At 38.5% G+C, this 20373-nt stretch overlaps 1 protein-coding gene across 1 annotated transcript in view; it reads left to right on the forward strand.

Annotated features, from left to right (window-relative positions):
- KIF4A (kinesin family member 4A) overlaps nt 1-20373 on the forward strand; it is a 120918-nt gene that overhangs the window by 52266 nt on the left and 48279 nt on the right. The window contains exons 10-14 of the mRNA XM_058714432.1: nt 6541-6673; nt 8376-8434; nt 8541-8646; nt 13129-13176; nt 14291-14476. Coding sequence (XP_058570415.1) covers nt 6541-6673; nt 8376-8434; nt 8541-8646; nt 13129-13176; nt 14291-14476 — 532 coding nt within the window. The remainder of the gene's footprint in view (nt 1-6540; nt 6674-8375; nt 8435-8540; nt 8647-13128; nt 13177-14290; nt 14477-20373) is intronic.

The following is a 20373-nucleotide window of genomic DNA, read 5'->3' on the forward strand; positions in this document are numbered from 1 at the left end:
TGTTCTTCAATACACCCTCTAGTTTGTTTTTTTTTTCACCCTCCAGTTTTTAAACATTTCTACAGAATATTTCACACCCATCTTGTATTTTCCTCTCCCCAGTTCTAGAATCAACCATATCTCAAAAGAGCCCTGATTTTTTATTGGAAAATAGTGTTTAGAAACCCAGTCTGGGTGCTGGGTGTGCTTGTTGTTACTGGAGTGTCACTGCTTCTAGGCCCTCTCAGCCGGTAGAGAGGAAATATCTGTATGTCTGGTAATGCACACATATACTCATATCTACATTTTTATATCTGTCTTTCTATATATTAATAGCCAGATTTTATACCAAATACCTCTGATTCCAGTCCAACACTACAGGGTTCATTTTAGCCTTCTTCCTCCTCCTATTTATAACTCCTTTTTCCAACAGTAAGACACCAACTCTTATTATCTACAATCTATTTACTTATTTGTTCAATTCCAGGATATACATACAGTAGTTTCAAAATTGCTAGCCCATACCCCTGTGAGAAACACTTTTATGAACTGGATTACAGCATTTACATACAGTTCTTTTTGTCTTTAGGCTTAGAGTATCCAGGCAAGATACTGTTTCCCACAGTTACTGTTTGTATTCCATTTTGGGTTTCCCCTACGTCTTGGTTGGTTTTAATTGTTAGTTTATATTTCAGGTATGCAAAGGGCATATGAAATATTATCATGCTCTAAGAGCCAGAGTTATACAAAGAAGAAATACTCAGAGCAGAGCAATGCATATCAAAACCACAGTGAAATATCACCATACACCCATTAGGATGGCTAGTAGTAAAAATACTGAATAACAAATGTTGGCAAGCATGTGGAAAAAATTAGAATCTTTGTGCACTGTTGGAAGGATTGTAAAATGGTATAACTGCCATGGAAAACAGTATGGAGGCTCCTCAAAAAGTTAAAAATAAGAATAGCACATGATCCAGCAATCCCACTTCTGGGTAATATATCCAAAAGAATTGAAAGCAGGGTCTTAAAGAGAGATTTGCACACCCATGTTCATAGCAGCAGTATTCCCAATAGCCAGGAAGTGGAAGAAACACAAATGTCCCATCAGTGGATGAATGGATAAACAAATGTGGCATATACATATAATGGAATATTATTCAGCCTTAAAAAGGATGGAATTCCTATTACATGTTACAGCATGAATGAAACTTGAGGACATTATACTAAGTGAAATAAGCCAATCACAAAAAGACAGATATTATATGCTTCCACTTATATGAGATACTTAGTCAAATTCATAGAAACAGAAAGTAGAATGGTAGTGACTCGGGACTGGGGGTGGGGAGGGGCAAAAGGGGAGTTGTTTAATGGGCAGAGGATTTCAGTTTTACAAGATAAAAAGGTTCTGGAGATCTGTTTCACAACAATGTAAATATACTTTAAACCACTCAACTGTACACTTAACAGTGGTTAAGACAATAAGTTTTTACCGCAATTAAAAAAAAGAAAAAGAAAAATCCACAACAGAACTAGAAGAAAACATAGGCAAAGGTCTATGTGCTTTATAGATAAAGGTGAAAAACAGTGTAGAAATAAAAGCAATGGCAAAAAACTGTAAAAGAATAGACTGAGGGGGTGGTGGGAACAGGGAGTTGTTTAATGACTATAGAGTTTCAGTTTTGCAAGATGAGAAAGTTCTGGAGAGCCATTGCACAATAATGTGATTATACTTTACTGAACTGTACACTTAAAAAATGGTTATGATGGTAAATTTTGTTAACGTGTTTTTTACCACAATATATTTTGTGAAATGTCATTCCCTCTTCATCCCTGCTACCCTATTCCCATTGCACCCTTATTTCTACCACTATTCTCCCTCCTCCATATTGAACCAATCTCTTTAGTTTCTGGTCTAGCTTTCCTATATTTCTCCTCTACAAATGAGCATATACCTATTTATTTTTTTCATATCCTCTTATATGAATGGTAATATGCCATAGATGGTCTTTGTGGCTTTGCTCTTTTCAGTATTGCCTGTAAATCATTTCTTATCAGTTCATAAAAGCCTTCCTCATTCTTTTATACAGCTGCATAGTTCTCTTATTGTACATACTAATTCATCCTCTTTCCTATGTATGGGCACTTAGGTTTGTTTCCAGTATCTTGTGATTACAAACATACTGCAGCAAATAACCTTGTGTTATTCAGTTCTCATATTATTAGTGACTTATCTTCAGGGTAGATTTCTAGAAGTGGGATTGCCGAGACAAAAGGTAAGTGCATGTGTGATTTTGTTAGATATTGCCATATTCCCCTCCAAAAGAGTTAACTCCAATATGCATTCCCAGTGGCAGGGTGTGACAAGGCTTGTTTCCCCATATCCTCACCAGCAGAATGTGTTGTCATACTTCTCAATTTTTTGCCAATCCAATAGGTGAGAAATACTATCTCAGTATCTCATTTTAATTTTTATTTCTTTATCAGTGGATCTCAGCTTTTTTTCATATGTTTCAGGCCCACTTTTATCTCTTTTTCTAGTGAATTGTCTATTCATATGTCTCATTTTCTATCAGATTTTTTGATCCTTTGGCCCTTTTTGAAAAAATGTGGTAAAAGATACATAAAATAAAATTCACGACTTTAACCATTTTTAAGTTTACAGTTCAGTGGAATTAAGTGCATTCACAATCTTATACAACCATCACCACCATCTTGCACAACTGAAACTCTGTACCTGTTAAACAATAACACCCCAATTTCCCCTCTCCCCTCAGTCTTGGCAGTCACCATTCTACTTTCATTTAATTATCTGAAGCACCTAAAATGAGTGAAATCATACAATATTTGTCCTTTTTTGATTGTATTTTTTCACTTAGCATAATATCTTCAAGTTTCATCCATGTTGTAGCATGTGTCAGAATTTCCTTTCTTTTAAAGGCTGAAAAATGTCCCATTGTGTATGTATACCACATGCTGTGTATCCGTTTATCCTTCGTTGTACACAGGTTGCTTCCACCTTTTGGCTGTTGTGAATATGCTGCCATGAATGCTTTAAGACCCTGATTTCAATTCTTTTTGGGTGTAGACCCAGAAGCTAAATAGCTGGATCATATAGTAACTCTTTTCTTTGATTTTTTAAATTAGACTGCCATACTATTTTACATAGTGGCTATACCATTTTGCATTCCTACCAGCAGTGCACGAGTGTTCCAGTTTCTTCACATCCTTGCCAAACACTTGCTATTTTCCACTGTAAAAAAAAAAAAAAAACTTTTTCTAAAGTTTATTTATTTTGAGAGAGACAGAGGGTACAAGTTGGGGAGGGGCAGAGGAGGGGGGTACAGATGATCCGAAGCAAGCTCTTTGCTGACAACAGATAGCCTGATGCGGGGCTCAAACCCGCAAACTGCAAGATCATGACCTGAGCCTAAGTCAGATGCTTATCCAACTGAGGCACCCAGGCGCCCCTCAACTTTTTGGCTATTATGAATTATGCTGTTATGCACATTTACCTTTAAGTTTTTGTACAGACATTATTGGGTAGATATCTAGAAGTAGGATTGCTGGGTCATATGTTTAACTTTTTAAGAAACTGCCAAACTTTTCCAAAGTGGGTATGATGTTTATATTCTCATGCTTCTGGATTTTGATTCATAATTAGAATGCCTTTCCCTATAGCAGGGTTAAAGAGGAATTTGTGTCCTTCTAGTACCTATGTTGATTTTATTTTTTGCATTTTGTATTTTCATTTGGAGTTTATTCTTATGTATGTGTGAGCTTATTTTCTTTTAATATCCTTATTTTCCATAACTCTTAATCATTTTTTTCTTATTATAAAAGTGATATGTTGCTTCTCGTAGGACATTTAAAATGAAAAGTATAAAGAATAAATCTTAAAACTGCCATAATTTTATCACCCAGAGATTACCACCCTTTATAATTTTCCATCTTTGGGTAATATAATCTTGGTTTCCTGATAATATTTTAAGAATGTTGAGTAAAGAAACAGAGGAAAGCGGGGTTCCCTTAAAGGGTCTCTTAAAGACCTATTCTAGTTTAACCAGTTTAGAAGCAATTGACCCATCTTCCTTTCATTTCGGTTTAGCATAGACCTGTTTTATGTAAGACAAGTTTAATGAACACAAGGCTAATAAAAACTATTCCACACTTCCAACCACCTAGAATATATTACAGGATATAGTCTCAGCTACACAAGTAATAGAATAGATTCTAAGAAACAGTTGATGAATCAAACAGTGAACTCACCTGTTCAGTGTTCTACAGAAAAATAAAGATGCTACTACTTTTCTCAAAAATGTATGTGTATATTTTAAGAAACATTTCATAAAAGATCTCACAAAATGTACAGTTCATATACATGAAATGTTTTTTGCTTTTTTGTTTTTTTTAATTTTTTTTTTCAACGTTTTTAATTTTACTTTTGGGACAGAGAGAGACAGAGCATGAACGGGGGAGGGGCAGAGAGAGAGGGAGACACAGAATTGGAAACAGGCTCCAGGCTCCGAGCCATCAGCCCAGAGCCTGACGCGGGGCTCGAACTCACGGACCGCGAGATCGTGACCTGGCTGAAGTCGGACTTGCCACCCAGGCGCCCCTGTTTTTTGCTTTTTGTCCTAGGATTATATTCTTTTCTTATTGAATGTGTATCATGGAAGCTTTTGCATTGATTTTCTGTGTTTGTCAATTTGCACATGCTCGGCTAACTTGAATTCCTAGCATAGGCAATTAAATAGCCTGCGAAAGAGGAAACATTGGTGTTCCATTGTATTTTCACCCATTTAAAGAAATCTTGGAAATTTTTAGGAGGGCAAAACTATGGAGTTAAAAGTATCATTACTTTGGAGTTTGTCAATTTACATGAATGAAACATGGAAGTTTTCAGCTTAATAACTATAAGGAAATATCAGAGCAGTCTAAAATAACACTAAATTTACCAACAGTTTTTATTTATTTGTTTGTTTGTTTATTTATATTTTAGAGAGAGCACATGAGTGGGGGAGAGGAACAGAGAGATAGAATCCCAAGTAGGCTCCACGCTCAGCACAGAACCCGATGTAGGGCTCAATCCCATGACCCTGGGATCATGACCTGAGCCAAAATCAAGAGTCAGACACTCAACCAACTGAGCCACCCAGGCAGCCCCATTTATTTTTTCATTTTTTATTTTTTTAAGTAGGTTTCATGCTCAGCGTGGAGCCCAGTATGGGGCTTGAACTCACAACCCTGAGATTAAGACCTGAGCTGAGATCAAGAGTCAGACATTTAAAAAAAAAAAAAAGAAAAGAGTCAGACGTTTAACTGAGCCACCCAGGCGCCCCAATAGTTTATTTTTATAATCAACATTTTAATTGAACATTCTTTCATAAGAGTCTTAGTAAATTCTCAGTAGTATAACACAAGACCTTATGGTTTGGCCTTGCTATTAACTTTTTGATGAAAAGCATGCTAAAATTTTCTGTGAGAATTCCTTGAGGTCTTAAGCTGGGTGAGAGGGCATCTATTTCCGAAATCCTTTTCGATCCTTTATTGAGATTGAGAACAGATGTTCCCTGTCCTTTTTTTTTTTTTGCCTCTTTATTCTAGCCTTGACAACTATTCATTTTTCCCCTCAGTCTCCTTCAGATTCAAATCTTCATATTTCTTCTGATCTTTTTTCACCAGTCCTATTTTCCAGTCTTTTAAACAATCCCAATAGATTACCAAAAACACAAAAACAAAAACAAAAACTGTACCTCTCGTTGGTCTTTTCCATTAGTCTGGAAATGATATCAAGTAATCTGCATAAGTCCTAAAGGTTCTTATCTATATGTATTCCTTCAAACTATTTTGTTCCCTCCCACCCACTCCTATTTGATATGGACACAATTGTCACCACCCACTCTAAGCAATTTAAAATTGATAGACAAATGAACAAGAGGTTTTGAGTAAGGCAGGCATTTAGAAGGGAACACTTATTTATGGAGAGTTGTGAAATGTGCTCTCAGTGGCTGCTGGTCATTATATCAACTTTCTGACTTCCTAAATGCTATTTCCCTAAACTTCAGTAAATAAGCAGTTGACTTTTGTTGGGGTTAAATTTCACCCTGAGCTGTGTCACTTCTACCTCCCCCATACCTCTTCCTTCCCTGCTTCCCTAACCTTTAATGAGGGAATGAGGGTGGGAAGAAGAAAGAGAACATCTATCTTAGCTGCAGTTAGCCTTTACTTCTTAACTACATGGCACAAATAGATCTTAAACCAAGAGCCAAAGGTAAAGGTTAGTTAGTCATTTCTGTTGCAACCATGTCTGGTTCTGAATTATTACCATCCCACAAGTCATTAATTCAACATATTTCAGGCATATGTTTCTTATTCATTCAATATACTGCCTGACTGGAAGGGTAGATTGGAATGGACACACTTTTTTCCTAGATTTTTGGGGGTTAATTTTAAACCAGTCCGCCACACCTAAAAGGCCTGTGGGGTATATTTTTATCTACCTTTGATATAGGTGTTATCAACAGGTATTTTTCTAATATGTTACCTTCTTTGTTTTAGTGTGGAACCATCAGAAAATCTACAGTCCCTGATGGAGAAGAATCAGTCCCTGGCAGAGGAGAATGAAAAATTAAGTCGTGGCCTAAGCGAGGCAGCTGGTCAGACAGCCCAGATGTTGGAGAGGATCATTTTGGTGAGGACCCAAGACTAAGCTACTAGCAATCTGGACATTTACTAGCTTTAGTTTCTGAAATATTTAACATGCTTCTCATGAGAGACAAGTTATCTGGAAATAAATGAATTAATTTTACTATGTCCCCCATGGAGCCCCTCTTAAGCCCTCTACATACATGGGCTTATGATCAAACATACAGAAAAGTTAAAAGAATTGTATGGTGAGCACCTGTATATTCATCACAAAGAATCCACATGAATCTTATTTTAAAGTACATTTGTTCTAAAATGCCAGAGAGGAAAGAACCAGGACCTCCTGTCACCTTAAGTCCTACTTAATCTTTATCCGTAATACCAAGTAACTGTCCCCTCAGTAAGATTTTAGTTCTTCTCTATCTCCCTTCCTCTAATGTCATCACATTTCATACTCTGTCCTAACAGCTGCCGTGGTGAGATAGAACAGCTGGGAAATTAATGTCAATTCTTTTACATATGGTTCATTTCTAAATAGTGGATCACTATGTAACTGATTACACCAATTCTGTATCCTACTACCTTTCTGATAGTAACCTGGATCAGTGCATGCTGCCTCTGTAGCTAATGTTTTTCTGCTAGTCTAAGTACAATTCAATCTTTAATAGCACAATGATTGTCAAAAGCGAAAATGAGTTTCCACCAAAATGTACTTGAACATCTGTAATTTATGCACCTTCACGCATCAGTGTGCTCTCTAGTCAAGGAAGTGTAAGCTGCTTAAAGATTCTTTAAAGGGGGCCAAACCCTATATCCATTGTCTATTACTAGGGGAAGGGTGAAAATGGGAGCTAGAGGATTTTTATATACAGTTTTCTGCCACCAGTGCTGTATTCGGTGCCTTGGAAGTAACTCTAGAGGCTGTGTCTCACACATATGTGAATGTGGCTGACATAACAGACAGTACCTGTTACTCCAGCCACATACGCATTTGAACTTTGAAGGCTGTCATAATGGCTTCAAGAAAGCTTCTTATTTGATGTGCTGTTGGAATGTCATAACAAACACATTTTTGTCCTGTATAACCTGCCCTTCCCAAATCTGTCACAGCATCTAGCACATTACAGATACTGTGATTAAAATAAAATGGAAAATATCAATCATCCTTCCCAAATTGTAGCTCCCTCGGCCATTTCTTCTCTGCCACCGTTCTTGTGCCTCACCCTTTTTCTTGCTTTCTCCTACTAAAACTAGCCTACCATATCAGATAGTGTAACTTGGGAAAAAAAGCTCAGCTCATATTCAGTGTGAGACCCTTTTATGTTTTAAATGCCCTTATGCTGGGGCTAGGAAACAGTATAGTGTAGGAGGCATTTTAAAGTAAGTGGGTTTTTTGCAAACAGGGAATAGCATGCCAGGAAGTATTGCTTTTTCCCCCAATTGCAAAGTTCTGTATGGAATTAAGGCTTCACACTCCACACCATAGTCTGAGCTTCATGGCAAGCATAAGACCCAGCTGCTTAGATGCTGTTTTTAGTAGCTCATGTTGACTGAAGGGCTAATTTCCATGACTCTGTTAAAAAAAAATACATTTCTCACTAAATTACCAAAGCCCACTAAATCCTCTTATTATAGCAAAGGAGCCAACCTTTCTACCTAGGTTTTGATCCATTGGAGTAGGAGAGAGGGCATAATTAGGTGAGGCTGTTAGGCGTTGCTACTGATGATCTCCTGGGTCTCTGTTGCAGACAGAACAAGCGAATGAAAAAATGAATGCCAAGCTAGAGGAACTGAGGCAGCATGCAGCGTAAGTTTCATGCTAAATGTTTCCTATACCACCTTAGTATATAATCACCCACGTTCTGGTCTTTGCAGTATGATTAACCTTCGGGTTCCTTTGTTTGAACTTTCAGCTGCAAAGTGGATCTTCAAAAGCTAGTGGAAACTTTGGAAGACTGGGAATTAAAAGAAAATGTAGAGACAATTCGTAACCTGCAGCAAGTGATTACCCAGCTATCGGTAAGCCAAGTAGGGGCAGTGTAGATAGACATATTGCTTTCATTTGTTTCTCTTGATGCATATAAACATATCTAACTTGTGCCTTTGGCCAAAACAACTAGATTGTGAGCTGTTTGAGGACAGAGGTCATGGATCATTGCGTATGATCTGAATATTGAATTTGTTAAGTCAAAACACTCCTAGGTTACATATGCAATGGCACATCAGTATTTCAGTACTGTAATCCAATACTGGAAGCAGCAGCACAGCAGTGCAAAATTGCCTGGTAACACAGGCAGCAGGCATTGATTTGCTGTCCTTTCAGTGCAGGCTAACTTAATAAGAGGCCTTGTACCTCTTACCTTGATCTTAAGTAAGCTGGGTTCTAACAGATAGCTTAGAGCAACCAGGGAATACCATAGTTCTTTTTTATAACCAGTAATAAATTCATTTGAATGATCGTTCTGTAAGTCCCCATTTTTTTTTATTTTTAGAACTGTTACAGTAGTTGTGGGTGGGCTTGGGCTACAGGTATTTGTTGTTTTTCCCAGAAGAAAAATTCTTACAATCCCACCACCCTAAAAACCTCTTTTATTTTTGGTGTTCCTTCTCTATCTTAGCCCTTAGGCATATATAGGTTTCTTTTTTTAACTGAAGTCATGTTAAGGGGCCGTGGTTGATTAAGGGGTTATAGTAGGTTTTGTTCCATCTATACCCTCTTATTCATCATTCTGAAGCCGTGACATGTCTGTAAATGACTGGTGGTAATTTCTAGCTCTTGGGCAGAGGCTTTAACTTCACCAGAACAGTGGTAAAATCTCAGGTCTTGCCCAGTGTTTTCTGGAGTTTTCAAAAGGGTATCACAAAATCATCTACACCTATGTTTTACACTTAAAGAGTCCATTTAAAAATATCCTACAGTATTGTGGGAGGAAGGGTTAGGATGAGTTCCAATAAGTTAAGTGAGTAAATTCCCAAAAGACTTGAGAGCAGTGTTTTAGAACAAGTAGTGCTATACAAAACTACCACGAGCAGTCCAACAGAACAGTTCATTTATCCAACAAACAGGCCACAGCAGTTGAGAACCTGGGCCCCAGAACCAGACACACCCTAGTTTGAAGCCAATTCTGCCACTCAGTAGCCGTATAACCTTGCTAAGTACTGTATTAATATCAAAAGAAAATAATTTAAGTGACTCAAAAAGGACGTTAAAAGCCGATACACTCAGGGAGCACCTGAACTCCAGGTAACTCCTTGAGTGGAAGCAGAATTGGAGTTTTATAAGGTGAGAAGGGAGGGGTGTGTGTCCTTGTGGTTTGGCTCATGTAGGAGTTTTGTTGTTAATTGCTGTGAAACTTTTGGTTTGAGGCTATTCCAGTTTTCATGCCTGTGGCTTAAATTAAGAACATTGGTGCAATCCATCCTACTAGATGTCCAGTTGTTTTCAAGAGTCGTTCTTGCAACCCTTGTAGTTTGTTCGCTGGTTAAGGTTCATAAGTGGGAGAGATGGCAAAGAAGGGGGAAGGAGGCAAGGAAAATTAAGAACCCTCTCTTTCTGTTTTAATCCTCTTACATTACCAATATGAGCAAAAGGCACTGACAACACAAAAGAAGGGGTGATTAACTGCCCAGAAAATTCAGGAAGTCAGTACAGAAGACAATGGGCCCTAAAAAAGGAATAGAAGTTTGCCACACAGACAATGGGGAAAATACAGTCTATACAGAGAAAAAGGTACATGTCAAAGCAAAAATGGTTGAAAGTTCAGAATGTGATAAGGACCTTGCTATGGCTGAATTATAGAGTGCATGCCAGAGAATGGCTATCACAAGGTTAAATTTCACCATCTATAATTCCACTTAAATGTAGCTGAAACATCTGATGTATGAAAACCTTGTGTGAGCTGCCTCAGAATTAAGATAATCTAGGCTGCAGAACCATACTGGAACCGAAGCTTATATGATTACAAAAGAATGATCCAGGACACCGTTGTTCATGGCCACCACAGCAATCTTAGAGGATTTCACACCATCTCATTTCTGGGGCTTTGGGTCACATGGGAAAGATGAAGGAAACCCATGGAAACAAGTTAATAACATTAGAGAAGGCATATCCACGGTGAGGATCTGGTGATATGACTGGTGCCTGCTGTGCCTGTAGAGGAAATTGGTAGTGGTGGCTGACTCAGAGGAACTCTGTAGAATCTCTGTGTCTGCCACTGAAAGTCACTTGGCACATGCAGCCAGAAGGTACTAAAGATTGCCATGAGCTGATAAAGTCTCTGGCTTCCCTCCACTGTCACAGTTAGGCAGAGTAAACCCTTTTGCCCAAGGGCTCCTGCTGGACTCTTGAATCAGAGGTTTCCATGTCTATTGTTTCGAGACCCTCCCAGCTATGTATTTTTTGGAAATACACAACAATGTATCCTGTGGCTTTTATTAAGACTCACTACAGTGAAAGCAAAATGTTTCAGATGTAAGTGCTTGTGCCCTTCATTCTGGATTAAAACTATTTTTATTTTAAGTGACGGGTGAACACCCCTTTTTCAGTTATGAAGGCAGCCATTGTTCCTGAATATTCCTCCTGGGGCTTTAAGCACTAAAGTGTACCATTTCTTCCTTAAAAATACAATTCAAACAAACCTCCTTGCTGCAGTCACCTGTGAGGAAATTCATGCAGTCCTTTCAGTTCCCACAAAATCAAATTTTGTTGTTTTTATCCCCTCCTCTAAGACCAGTTCCATAAAAACCATTTTGCATGCCTGGTAATGGGATTGCCTACAGCCTACAAGCCCAAACTTCCTATTGAAGGGCATTGCTGGTTAATGTAGCTCAACGTACCCTAGCCTTGTCCCCCTGACCGCCACCTTCAGCAAATCATGTATTTTTACCTTACAAGAGGTTCTCCATCATAGCCTGAGAATGAGAGCTAAAGAGGCTTTTAGGTTGAAATAAATCCCATCATTATATATTTATATTCAGGATTATGAAGGCAGAATCCTACCAAGTTCGTGTAGAACATGTCACCAAAGCTTAACCTTTGGCATTATAAAATTGTATTGGGCCAAAAGGTAAACCACAGTAATATGTCTTCTTCAAAGATTAACCCATCTACTTCAATCCTGACCCCCTGGAAGGTAGTAGAAAATGTCTCCAAAAGCCAGCATTACAGGCTTTACTCATCTAGGATAGGTCTGTAAGTAGTCCATTTACTGAAACTTAAAACATGGGAGGGAAGAAAGGGTAACCATCAACCTATAATATATTGAAGTGCTCTGTTTTTCAAGAAGGATTTCATATGCCTGGTCCTTGGAGAATCACCAGTATTCTAAGTCATGATGAAAAAGGATTGAGAACACTGGAGCTTCCTTTGAATTTTCTTTGAGTCTCACTGATTGGGAATTTCTGGGCAGGGGAAGTGCTTTACAAATAGCACTTACTAAGGGCCTCTTCACTCCTCGCCTTGAAGGTATGAGATTCAAATTTCAACAACTATGTAAGGTTTCACTGGGCTGATGCAGAGACTCCATGTGCTAACCCTAAATTATTTTCTTGCTGTTGAGCCAGTAGCTCTTTCACCTTTGACCTCTTTAGTCATGTGACTTCCTGGAAATCCTTTCTTCCCAGGCTCATGGAATCACTTAAACAGAAGTGGTAATCCATATGTTGCAATACCAAATAAAGCCTAAATTCCAGTGGGGAGAAGAGAGCTTGCTCATATGATAGCCTATAAACAAATTAGTCCTAATAAGTGGGTTTAGGTTTCCCTTTTAGATGGTTGTCATTCCAGTGCCCAAAAAAGGAATTGCCCTTCTCTGGAAGGGAATCAGCGCTTGCCCTTTCCCTTCATGTAACCACTACCTGCAGTAGCTGCATAAGATTGATTCATTCTTACATATATGAGGGAGATTTGTCTGACTTCATGAGCACATTTTTCTGGGTTATCAGCCTGTATGGAATTTAATTTCCTTCTAGAGTAGGCTCTTGCTACCTTGACGGACTGTAAAAAAAAAAAATACAAAATAACCCTTCCTTCTATTCACTTTTCTACTGTGTTGCCTTTATTTCATATGTCTGTTTTTAAGGTGGCATGTCCATGTGAACTGGCTAGACCTGTACATTATAGAAGTAGACTTAGTGGTAAAAACATAAAGGATAGAGTCTATAAAATGGGTTAAACTTTGGCCTGTTAGAATGACTAATGTTTCATTGGCTCAATAATCTCTGGCAGAGCAGGAGAGGAGCAATAAATATGTCAATTGCCACATGACCCTATTTTTCTTTTTAGATAGACTACACCATCAACCTTATAACGAGGATAGACTCTTAAGAGGTGGAAAATGGAAATGTGTGGTTTTGGGTGTAGCTATGTGCCACAAAATGGGTCCAGCACCTTAAATGGTCTCTATGTATACTTGAAAAAAAATTAAGTAACCAATATAAAATCCACTAGTAAGCTTCACTTCAGGGTCTTTTCCTAAACTGAAATATCATTTGTCATTGCAGGATGAAACTGTTGCTGCAACCATTGATACTGCAGTAGAACCAGAAGCTGTAAGTAATTGGCTTTGTGTAGAACTAGGAGCTTTAACTGTGCCATTTCCTGTAATTTATCACTCAGCTGAGGAAGAGAATCCCTGATTGCTACCATCCTCCATAGAATACCTTGGAAATCCAGACATCTTGAGTATAAATGCCAGTTTTGTAAAATCCCGAAGTTGGATAGACTCCATCTCTAATAGTATGACTGCTAATGGATGGCAGGGCTTCTCAAGGATGTCATTTTCCTTATTTGCAGTCTGGTTTGCTGACTTCTTGTTAGATGCTAGTATTCTGCAACAGCTGTCTAGCAAGTTAAGGGAGGGAAAAAAAACAAATTAGGAAATTATGGCAGAGTCAAAAAAGTAGTTGAGAAGAAATGGAAGAGACTTTTTTTCCTCATCATACTTTGCTTGTGGATGGGATGGTTAGGGGCTAAAAGAACCAAGGGAAATATTTTGAGTGTTCAAGTTGCAAGAATAGATAAAATGTATTAGATGTTGGCTAAAGGTTAGAGAACCAAGTCAAAATGAAAGGCTAGACAGTGGCTTCCTTGAGACATCTTTTTGCCCTTAAAACAAACATGTATCGGTATTTTTCGTATTCTGAAAGAAAGATGGCAGATAAATCAGGTGACCTCTGGCATGTGCCCTTCATTCTGGATTAAAACTACTTTTATTTTAAGTGATGGGTGAACACCCCCTTTTCAGTTATGAAGGCAACCATTATGTTCCCAAATCTTTCAGGATTATAAAGGGATAATGAAGCCTCTTCTCCATTTCCACTATTCCTAAAGTGCCATTTCCAGAACTCTTTATCTTGTAAAGACCCCTTAGAATGAGATGAAAGTAAGAAATGTTAGCTAGATCAATAAAGGAAAGAGCAAGAAACTCAGTTTACTCTAAGAGTCAGTTAAAAGATGTAAGAAACAAGGTGCTGTGAGAACAGGGAAAGAGGCTAGGCTCAACTCATTTCAGATGTTTAAAGTAAATGTATGAGAAGCCATATTTTTAAAAGAACAGGGGTACCAGTAATGGAGAAGTGGCTATGAGACCGACCTGATGAAGTAGGGCCTAAGGATCTCTAATTGCTTGTTTCTCTTACAAGTTGTCATTTTGATCTTTTCCAGCAAGTGGAAACCAGTCCAGAAACCAGCAGGTCTTCTGATGCTTTCACTACTCAGCATGCTCTACGTCAAGCTCAGATGTCTAAGGAGCTGGTTGAGTTGAATAAAGCTCTTGCACTGAAAGAGGCCCTAGCCAGAAAGATGACTCAGAATGACAACCAACTGCAGCCCATTCAGTTCCAGTACCAGGTAAAATATTTACCAGAGCAGCATTTGTTTGTGTCTGCCACTTGTGTGTGTGAGTGGAGCAGGGGCGGGTGGAGGACAGAGAGAGAGGGAGACAGAATCCGAAGGAGGCTCCAGGCTCTGAGCTGTCAGCACAGAGCCTGACGTGGGGCTCAAATTCATGGACCACCAGATCATGACCTTAAATGACTAAGCCACCCAGGTGCCCCAGGCACACTGTTTTTGATGACGTTGAGACAACATAATGTGCATAGTACAACTGGAATTGTATTGTTGGTTTCAAAAAAAGGATACATTCAGGATAGGGAACCTGCAATTTTGTTTCATTTAATCTAACACCTTACCTTATGCAATAGGTATTTAATAAATAGTTTAATGATGTTATAATAAATGTGGTCTCTACTTGTGGAGAAATTTTGTTCTAATTACCAATACTGAGATTCTGAGAAAGGTACATCTCCTAGTAGATGGTCTTGGCTATAGTGTGAATTAGAAAGAGGCTTATGGGGTACCTGGGTGGCTCAGTCGGTTAAGCGTCTGACTCTTGATTTCAGCTCAGGTCATGATCTCACAGTTTGTGAGTTCGAGCCCCACATTGGGCTCTGCGCTGATAGCGCAGAGCCTACTTGGGATTCTCTCTCTCTCTCTCTCTCTCTCTCTCTCTCTCTCTCTGCCCCTCCCCTGCTTGTGTGCTTTCTTTCTCTCTATAAAAAAAAATTTTTAAAGAGAGGGAATAATGGATATCACTTGACTTGGCAAATGACTAAACTGTTTTTCTTAGTGGTAGTTCTATGTTTTTAAATTTTTTCTTAATGTTTATTTAGAGAGGGAGAGAGCACAGATGCACATGTACAGAGGAGCAGGGGCAGAGAGAGGGAGACAGAGGTTCCAAATCAGGCTCCACACTGACAGCAGAGGGACTGATGTGGGACTTGAACTCACAAACCTCAAGATCATGACCTGAGCTGAAGTTGGACACTCAACCGACTGAGCCACCCAGGCACTTAGTGGTAGTTCTAACTGGCCCTTGCTAATTAATAATCAGATCTTTACTGAAAGACAAGTCTTTGGCTTTCAGATTATTCCACAAGGTTAGCCAAACCTTATTTTCCATTGTAGCCCAGTGTTTCCCATCCACAAAGTGATGTTAGCAGGGCTGGTAGCGGGAAGGGTGGATTGTTTCCCCATCGAGCTACATCCAACCACCCTCGGGTCATTATTTTCATATCAAGAAATCCCTATAGAAATCATGCAGCTTCTACCCCCAGCTCCCCTAAGTTTTCAGAGTAAAAACAAGAAAAGTGTTTCTCCTAAGTAATTTTCATCACTTTTTTTCCTTAGGATAGAGAATTCCCCCAGGGTATTCCAAAATAATAACTGAGTTGCCATTAGAGGTTTTATTTCCTTTTTTTGTTATTACAGTCATGTTTAACTTTTTTTAAACTTAATTTTTATTTATGTCAAATGCAAAAAATAAATATTTATGGCAAATGCATGTGTATCATTTTAAAAAGCCAAACAGTACAATAATCAGAAAAATGAATCAATTCCTGCCCTACTACCTTCTACCCAGTTCCCTAGGCTTATATTTTACATTCTTCAAGCTGTTTCATCTGACACTTACATTCATTTTTTTATAGGTAAGAGTTGGCAGTATAACACGTTAATTTAAAAATTTTAGACATTGCAGATCAAAACCATAATGAAATATCACCTCAACACCTGTCAGAATGGCTAAAATTAAAAACACAAGAAACAACAAGTGTTGGCAAGAGCATGGAGAAAAAGGAACGCACGTGCACTGTTGGTGGGAATGCAAACTGGTACAACCACTGTGGAAAACAGTGTGAAGATTCCTCAAAAGATTAAAAATAGAATTACCATATAATCCAGTAATTCCACTACTGGGTACTTACCCAAAGAAGACAAAAACACTAATTCAAAAAGATATATGCACCCCTATGTTTATTGCGGCATTATTTACAATAGCCAAATTATGGAAGCAGCCCAAGTGTCCATTGATAGATGAATGGATAAAGAAGATGTGGTATATATACAAATGGAATATTATTCAGCCATAAAAAAGAATGAAATCTTGCCATTTGCAACAACATGGATGGATCTAGAAAGTGTAATGCTAAGTGAAATAAGTCAGTCAGAGAAAGACAAATACCATATGATTTCACTCATATGTACAATTTAGGAATCAAAGCAAAAAAGAGACAAACAAAAACACAGACTCTCAAATATAATGAACAAACTCGTGGTTACCAGAGGGGAAGTGGGTGGGCAGATGGGTGAAATAGGTGAAGGGGATCAAGAGTACAAAAGAAAATAATAGCTGGTTACTATTACATTTTAGAATAACTCAGGGTTTGATTAAAACCACAATAATTTTGTAATGTAACATCTTTTGTGGATAGCTTCCTGTGCTTCCAGAAATTCTGATTAAGTGGTCTCAAGAAATTCTGATTAAATGGGTAGGCAGTATCTCTCAAAAGGATGAGGCAGTTCTAGAGATGGAGAGTGGTGATGGTTGCACAATGTCACTGAGCTGTCCACTTAATATGATTAAAATGTTAATCTTTATGTATAAAAAAATAATAAGTTCAGTACAGTTGTGAAAAAAGTTTTAGATGTTATCAATTGATTTCCCACTATGGAAGATAGGAAAAAGCTCTCTTATACAACCACCCATGTACACTGCCTCACCTCTTATCTCTCATAATGGTAATCTCACAAGTTTTGATTAAAGGAATATTTAGTGTTTAAAATTTTATCATTATGTAAATATGTTTTACAGCTGAGCCACATAGCATATGATTCCACTTCCTTTCTTGTTTGGCTTTTTCTATTTCCCAGAGTTAATAATCTCATTTTTTCATTTACTTAGTCTTCTATGTACCTGTCAATAATTTATCTCCAAACTTCTTTACAGACTTATAAAACTCCTTCTAATATGGTCAAACATACCAGATAATTTATCAATCCATTTCTTCCTTGAAGACAACCCTCCTGGAATCTTCTGTCCTGATTTTCTTTCTGTAGGCCTGCTGCCCAGCTGGCAACCTGGGACTGTCATCCTGGGAGTCTGCTTCACTTCTCATCTCTGTGTTGAAACAGATTCTGTATCTTCCTCATTCTTGGGATACCCCTTTGTGTTGGTTAAATACAACCCCAATAACTTTCTGAGACAGTGTTCATGAAAGAGAAATGTTTTAAACCATTGCATACCTGAAAATAGCTTGTTGTTGTTGTTGTTGTTGTTGTTGTTGTTGCTGCTGCTGCTGCTGTTAGTTAGGTTGGTTGGGTTTAGATTCTACAGTGGAAATCATTTTTCTTCAGAAATGTGCAGGCTTTGGGGCGCCTGGGTGGCGCAGTCGGTTAAGCGTCCGACTTCAGCCAGGTCACGATCTCACGGTCCGTGAGTTCGAGCCCCGCGTCGGGCTCTGGGCTGATGGCTCGGAGCCTGGAGCCTGTTTCCGATTCTGTGTCTCCCTCTCTCTCTGCCCCTCCCCCGTTCATGCTCTGTCTCTCTCTGTCCCAAAAATAAATAAAAAATGTTGAAAAAAAAAAAAATTTAAAAAAAAAAAAAAAAGAAATGTGCAGGCTTTTCTTCACTGTCTTCTGTTTTCAGTATTGCTGTTGAGAAGTTCATTATAATGCCTGATTCTTTTTATTTGATCTGTATTCCACTGCCACCACCACTCCTGCTCTAGAAACTTTAAGAACCTTTTCTTTGTTGCCAAGTGTGAATGAATTTCACAATGATGTGCCTTTGTATGGGACTTTTCTTGTTTATTGTACTTGGTGGGTCCTTTCAAACTAGAAATTTGTATTCTCCTTTAATGGGAAGGTTTCTTATATTATTTCTTTAATAATGCCCCCTTTCTGTTTTTCCCATTTCTCTTTTCTTGCACTCCTCATTGTCAGATATTAGATCTCCTAGATATAGTCTCTGCTTTTCTTATCTCTTCCCTCCTATTTTCTATTTTTTATCTCTTTATTCCACTCTATGGGTGATTTCCCTCCGCACCTATTTGCCTATTAATTTCTAAGATGTTTTTAATCCTCTAATTTTTTATATCCTTCTATTTTTTTTCTTGGATGCAATGCTCATCTCTAATAGAAATTACATTTTTTTGAGGTTTTCTTTTTCTTCCTGCCTTGCCTCTGGGTCCTCCAAATTCCTGTCTTTAGTGTGTTAGGTCTTTTCTTTCATATAAGAAGCTTTCCTCAAATTTCCAGTGATCTTTGGCTACCCATTCATATTTAACAGTGGGACACTAAAAGCTGGTAGGAAGTTGTGTATGCATGGGTTTATCTTGGGTGGTCAGTTTCCAATAAAGAAATCTGTCATTCTCTCTGCAGCGGTGTAGACAGAGTGGTGGTATGCCTTATTTCTGGCAACCTAGAGAAAATAAGGGAGTTGAAGGAGTCCATCCAGTCATGTACAGACTTTTATTTAATTCCCTCAGCAATATGATACCTTATCCCTGCCTTCTGCTGTATGTGCTGTCTGTGAATCCAGCCTCTCAGATTTGGCCTCTCCAGAGAGGAAACCTGTGCTCCTCTCTGTGGTTCTATGGTACAAATTGGCTTGTTTCTTCTTGGCATTTGTCCTATAGGAGTCCTATTTTAGCTTTTTCCACTCTGCTAAGTCAGTTACCACTAGTCAACTATTTTCCTCTTCTAAATATTTGTTTATATTTCTTGACTGCTCCTTCATCCTTGTTAACTTATACCCTTTTGGGGGGTCATTTTAGTGGGATTTCAAGGGGGAGCAAATTAAATATGCAGCTCAAGCTTCCAGGTTAGCAGGACATAAAATGCAGCCTTTTTTAGATTGCTTTCCTACTTTTTTTAAGTTTATTTATTTATTTTGAGAGAAAGAGAGTAGGGAAGGAGCAGAGAGAGAGGGAGAGAGAATTCCAAGCAGGCTCCATGCTGTTCAGCCTGGAGCCCGATGCCAGGCTCAATCTCACGAATCGTGGGATCATGACCTGAGCTGAAACCAAGCGTCAGACACTTAATCCACTGAGCTACCCAGGTGCCCCACCTTTTTAAGGTTGAATGTATTTTGACTTTTCCAGGGTAAACAAAGGATTAATGGTCAGGTTGAGAAATTATTCCTCTCTTTTACTCTTTTACTCCTGGAAACATGGGGACATATGATCCCCCAGTGTACTTCTAACTCTATGAGGAGGTGCTAGGAATGAGCTAGAGCTGTAGTAACATATCTTGTCCCTTTTTCCCTTGGAACCCAATATGCTTGAGCTCCCAAACCTTAAAGTTAAGAGGAAACAAATTCTTATTGTAAACAGTACCTTTCCATCACCTGTAAATCACTGTCTCTTTCTAAGAAATAAAGGTAGTTTTTTGTTCTAAATAGTTTTTCTACCACTGAAGAATTGCTGTAGAAAAATTTGAGGAGGTATACATCTGATTAATGAAGATTGCCATGAGTTATAGTAACCCAAGACTCAATTAACTCCCTTTGTGGAGTCAGTGAGACAGTTTTGACTAAATGTGGCATATATAATGAAAAGATACTATTTCTCACCCATCCAATTGGTAAAAATTTTGAAGTGTAGTAATATCAAATGTTGAAAAGGGTGCAGGGAAACAAGTACTCTCCTACCTAGCTAGCAAGAGTAGAAATTGGAATTGCCACTTTAAAGGACAACTTAGTATCTATTAAAATTACAAGTGTGGGGGCGCCTAGATGGCTCAGTCAGTTAAGCATTCGACTTCGGCTGTGGTCATGATCTTGCAGTTCGTGAGTTCAAGCCCCCACATCAGGCTCTCTGCTGTCAGTGTGGAACCCGCTTCGGATCCTCTTTTCCCCTCTCTTTCTCCCCCTCCCCCGCTGGTTCTCTCTCTCTAAATAAATAAATAAA

The sequence above is a fragment of the Neofelis nebulosa genome, chromosome X, assembly GCF_028018385.1.
Source record: "Neofelis nebulosa isolate mNeoNeb1 chromosome X, mNeoNeb1.pri, whole genome shotgun sequence".
NCBI classification, from domain to species: domain Eukaryota; kingdom Metazoa; phylum Chordata; class Mammalia; order Carnivora; family Felidae; genus Neofelis; species Neofelis nebulosa.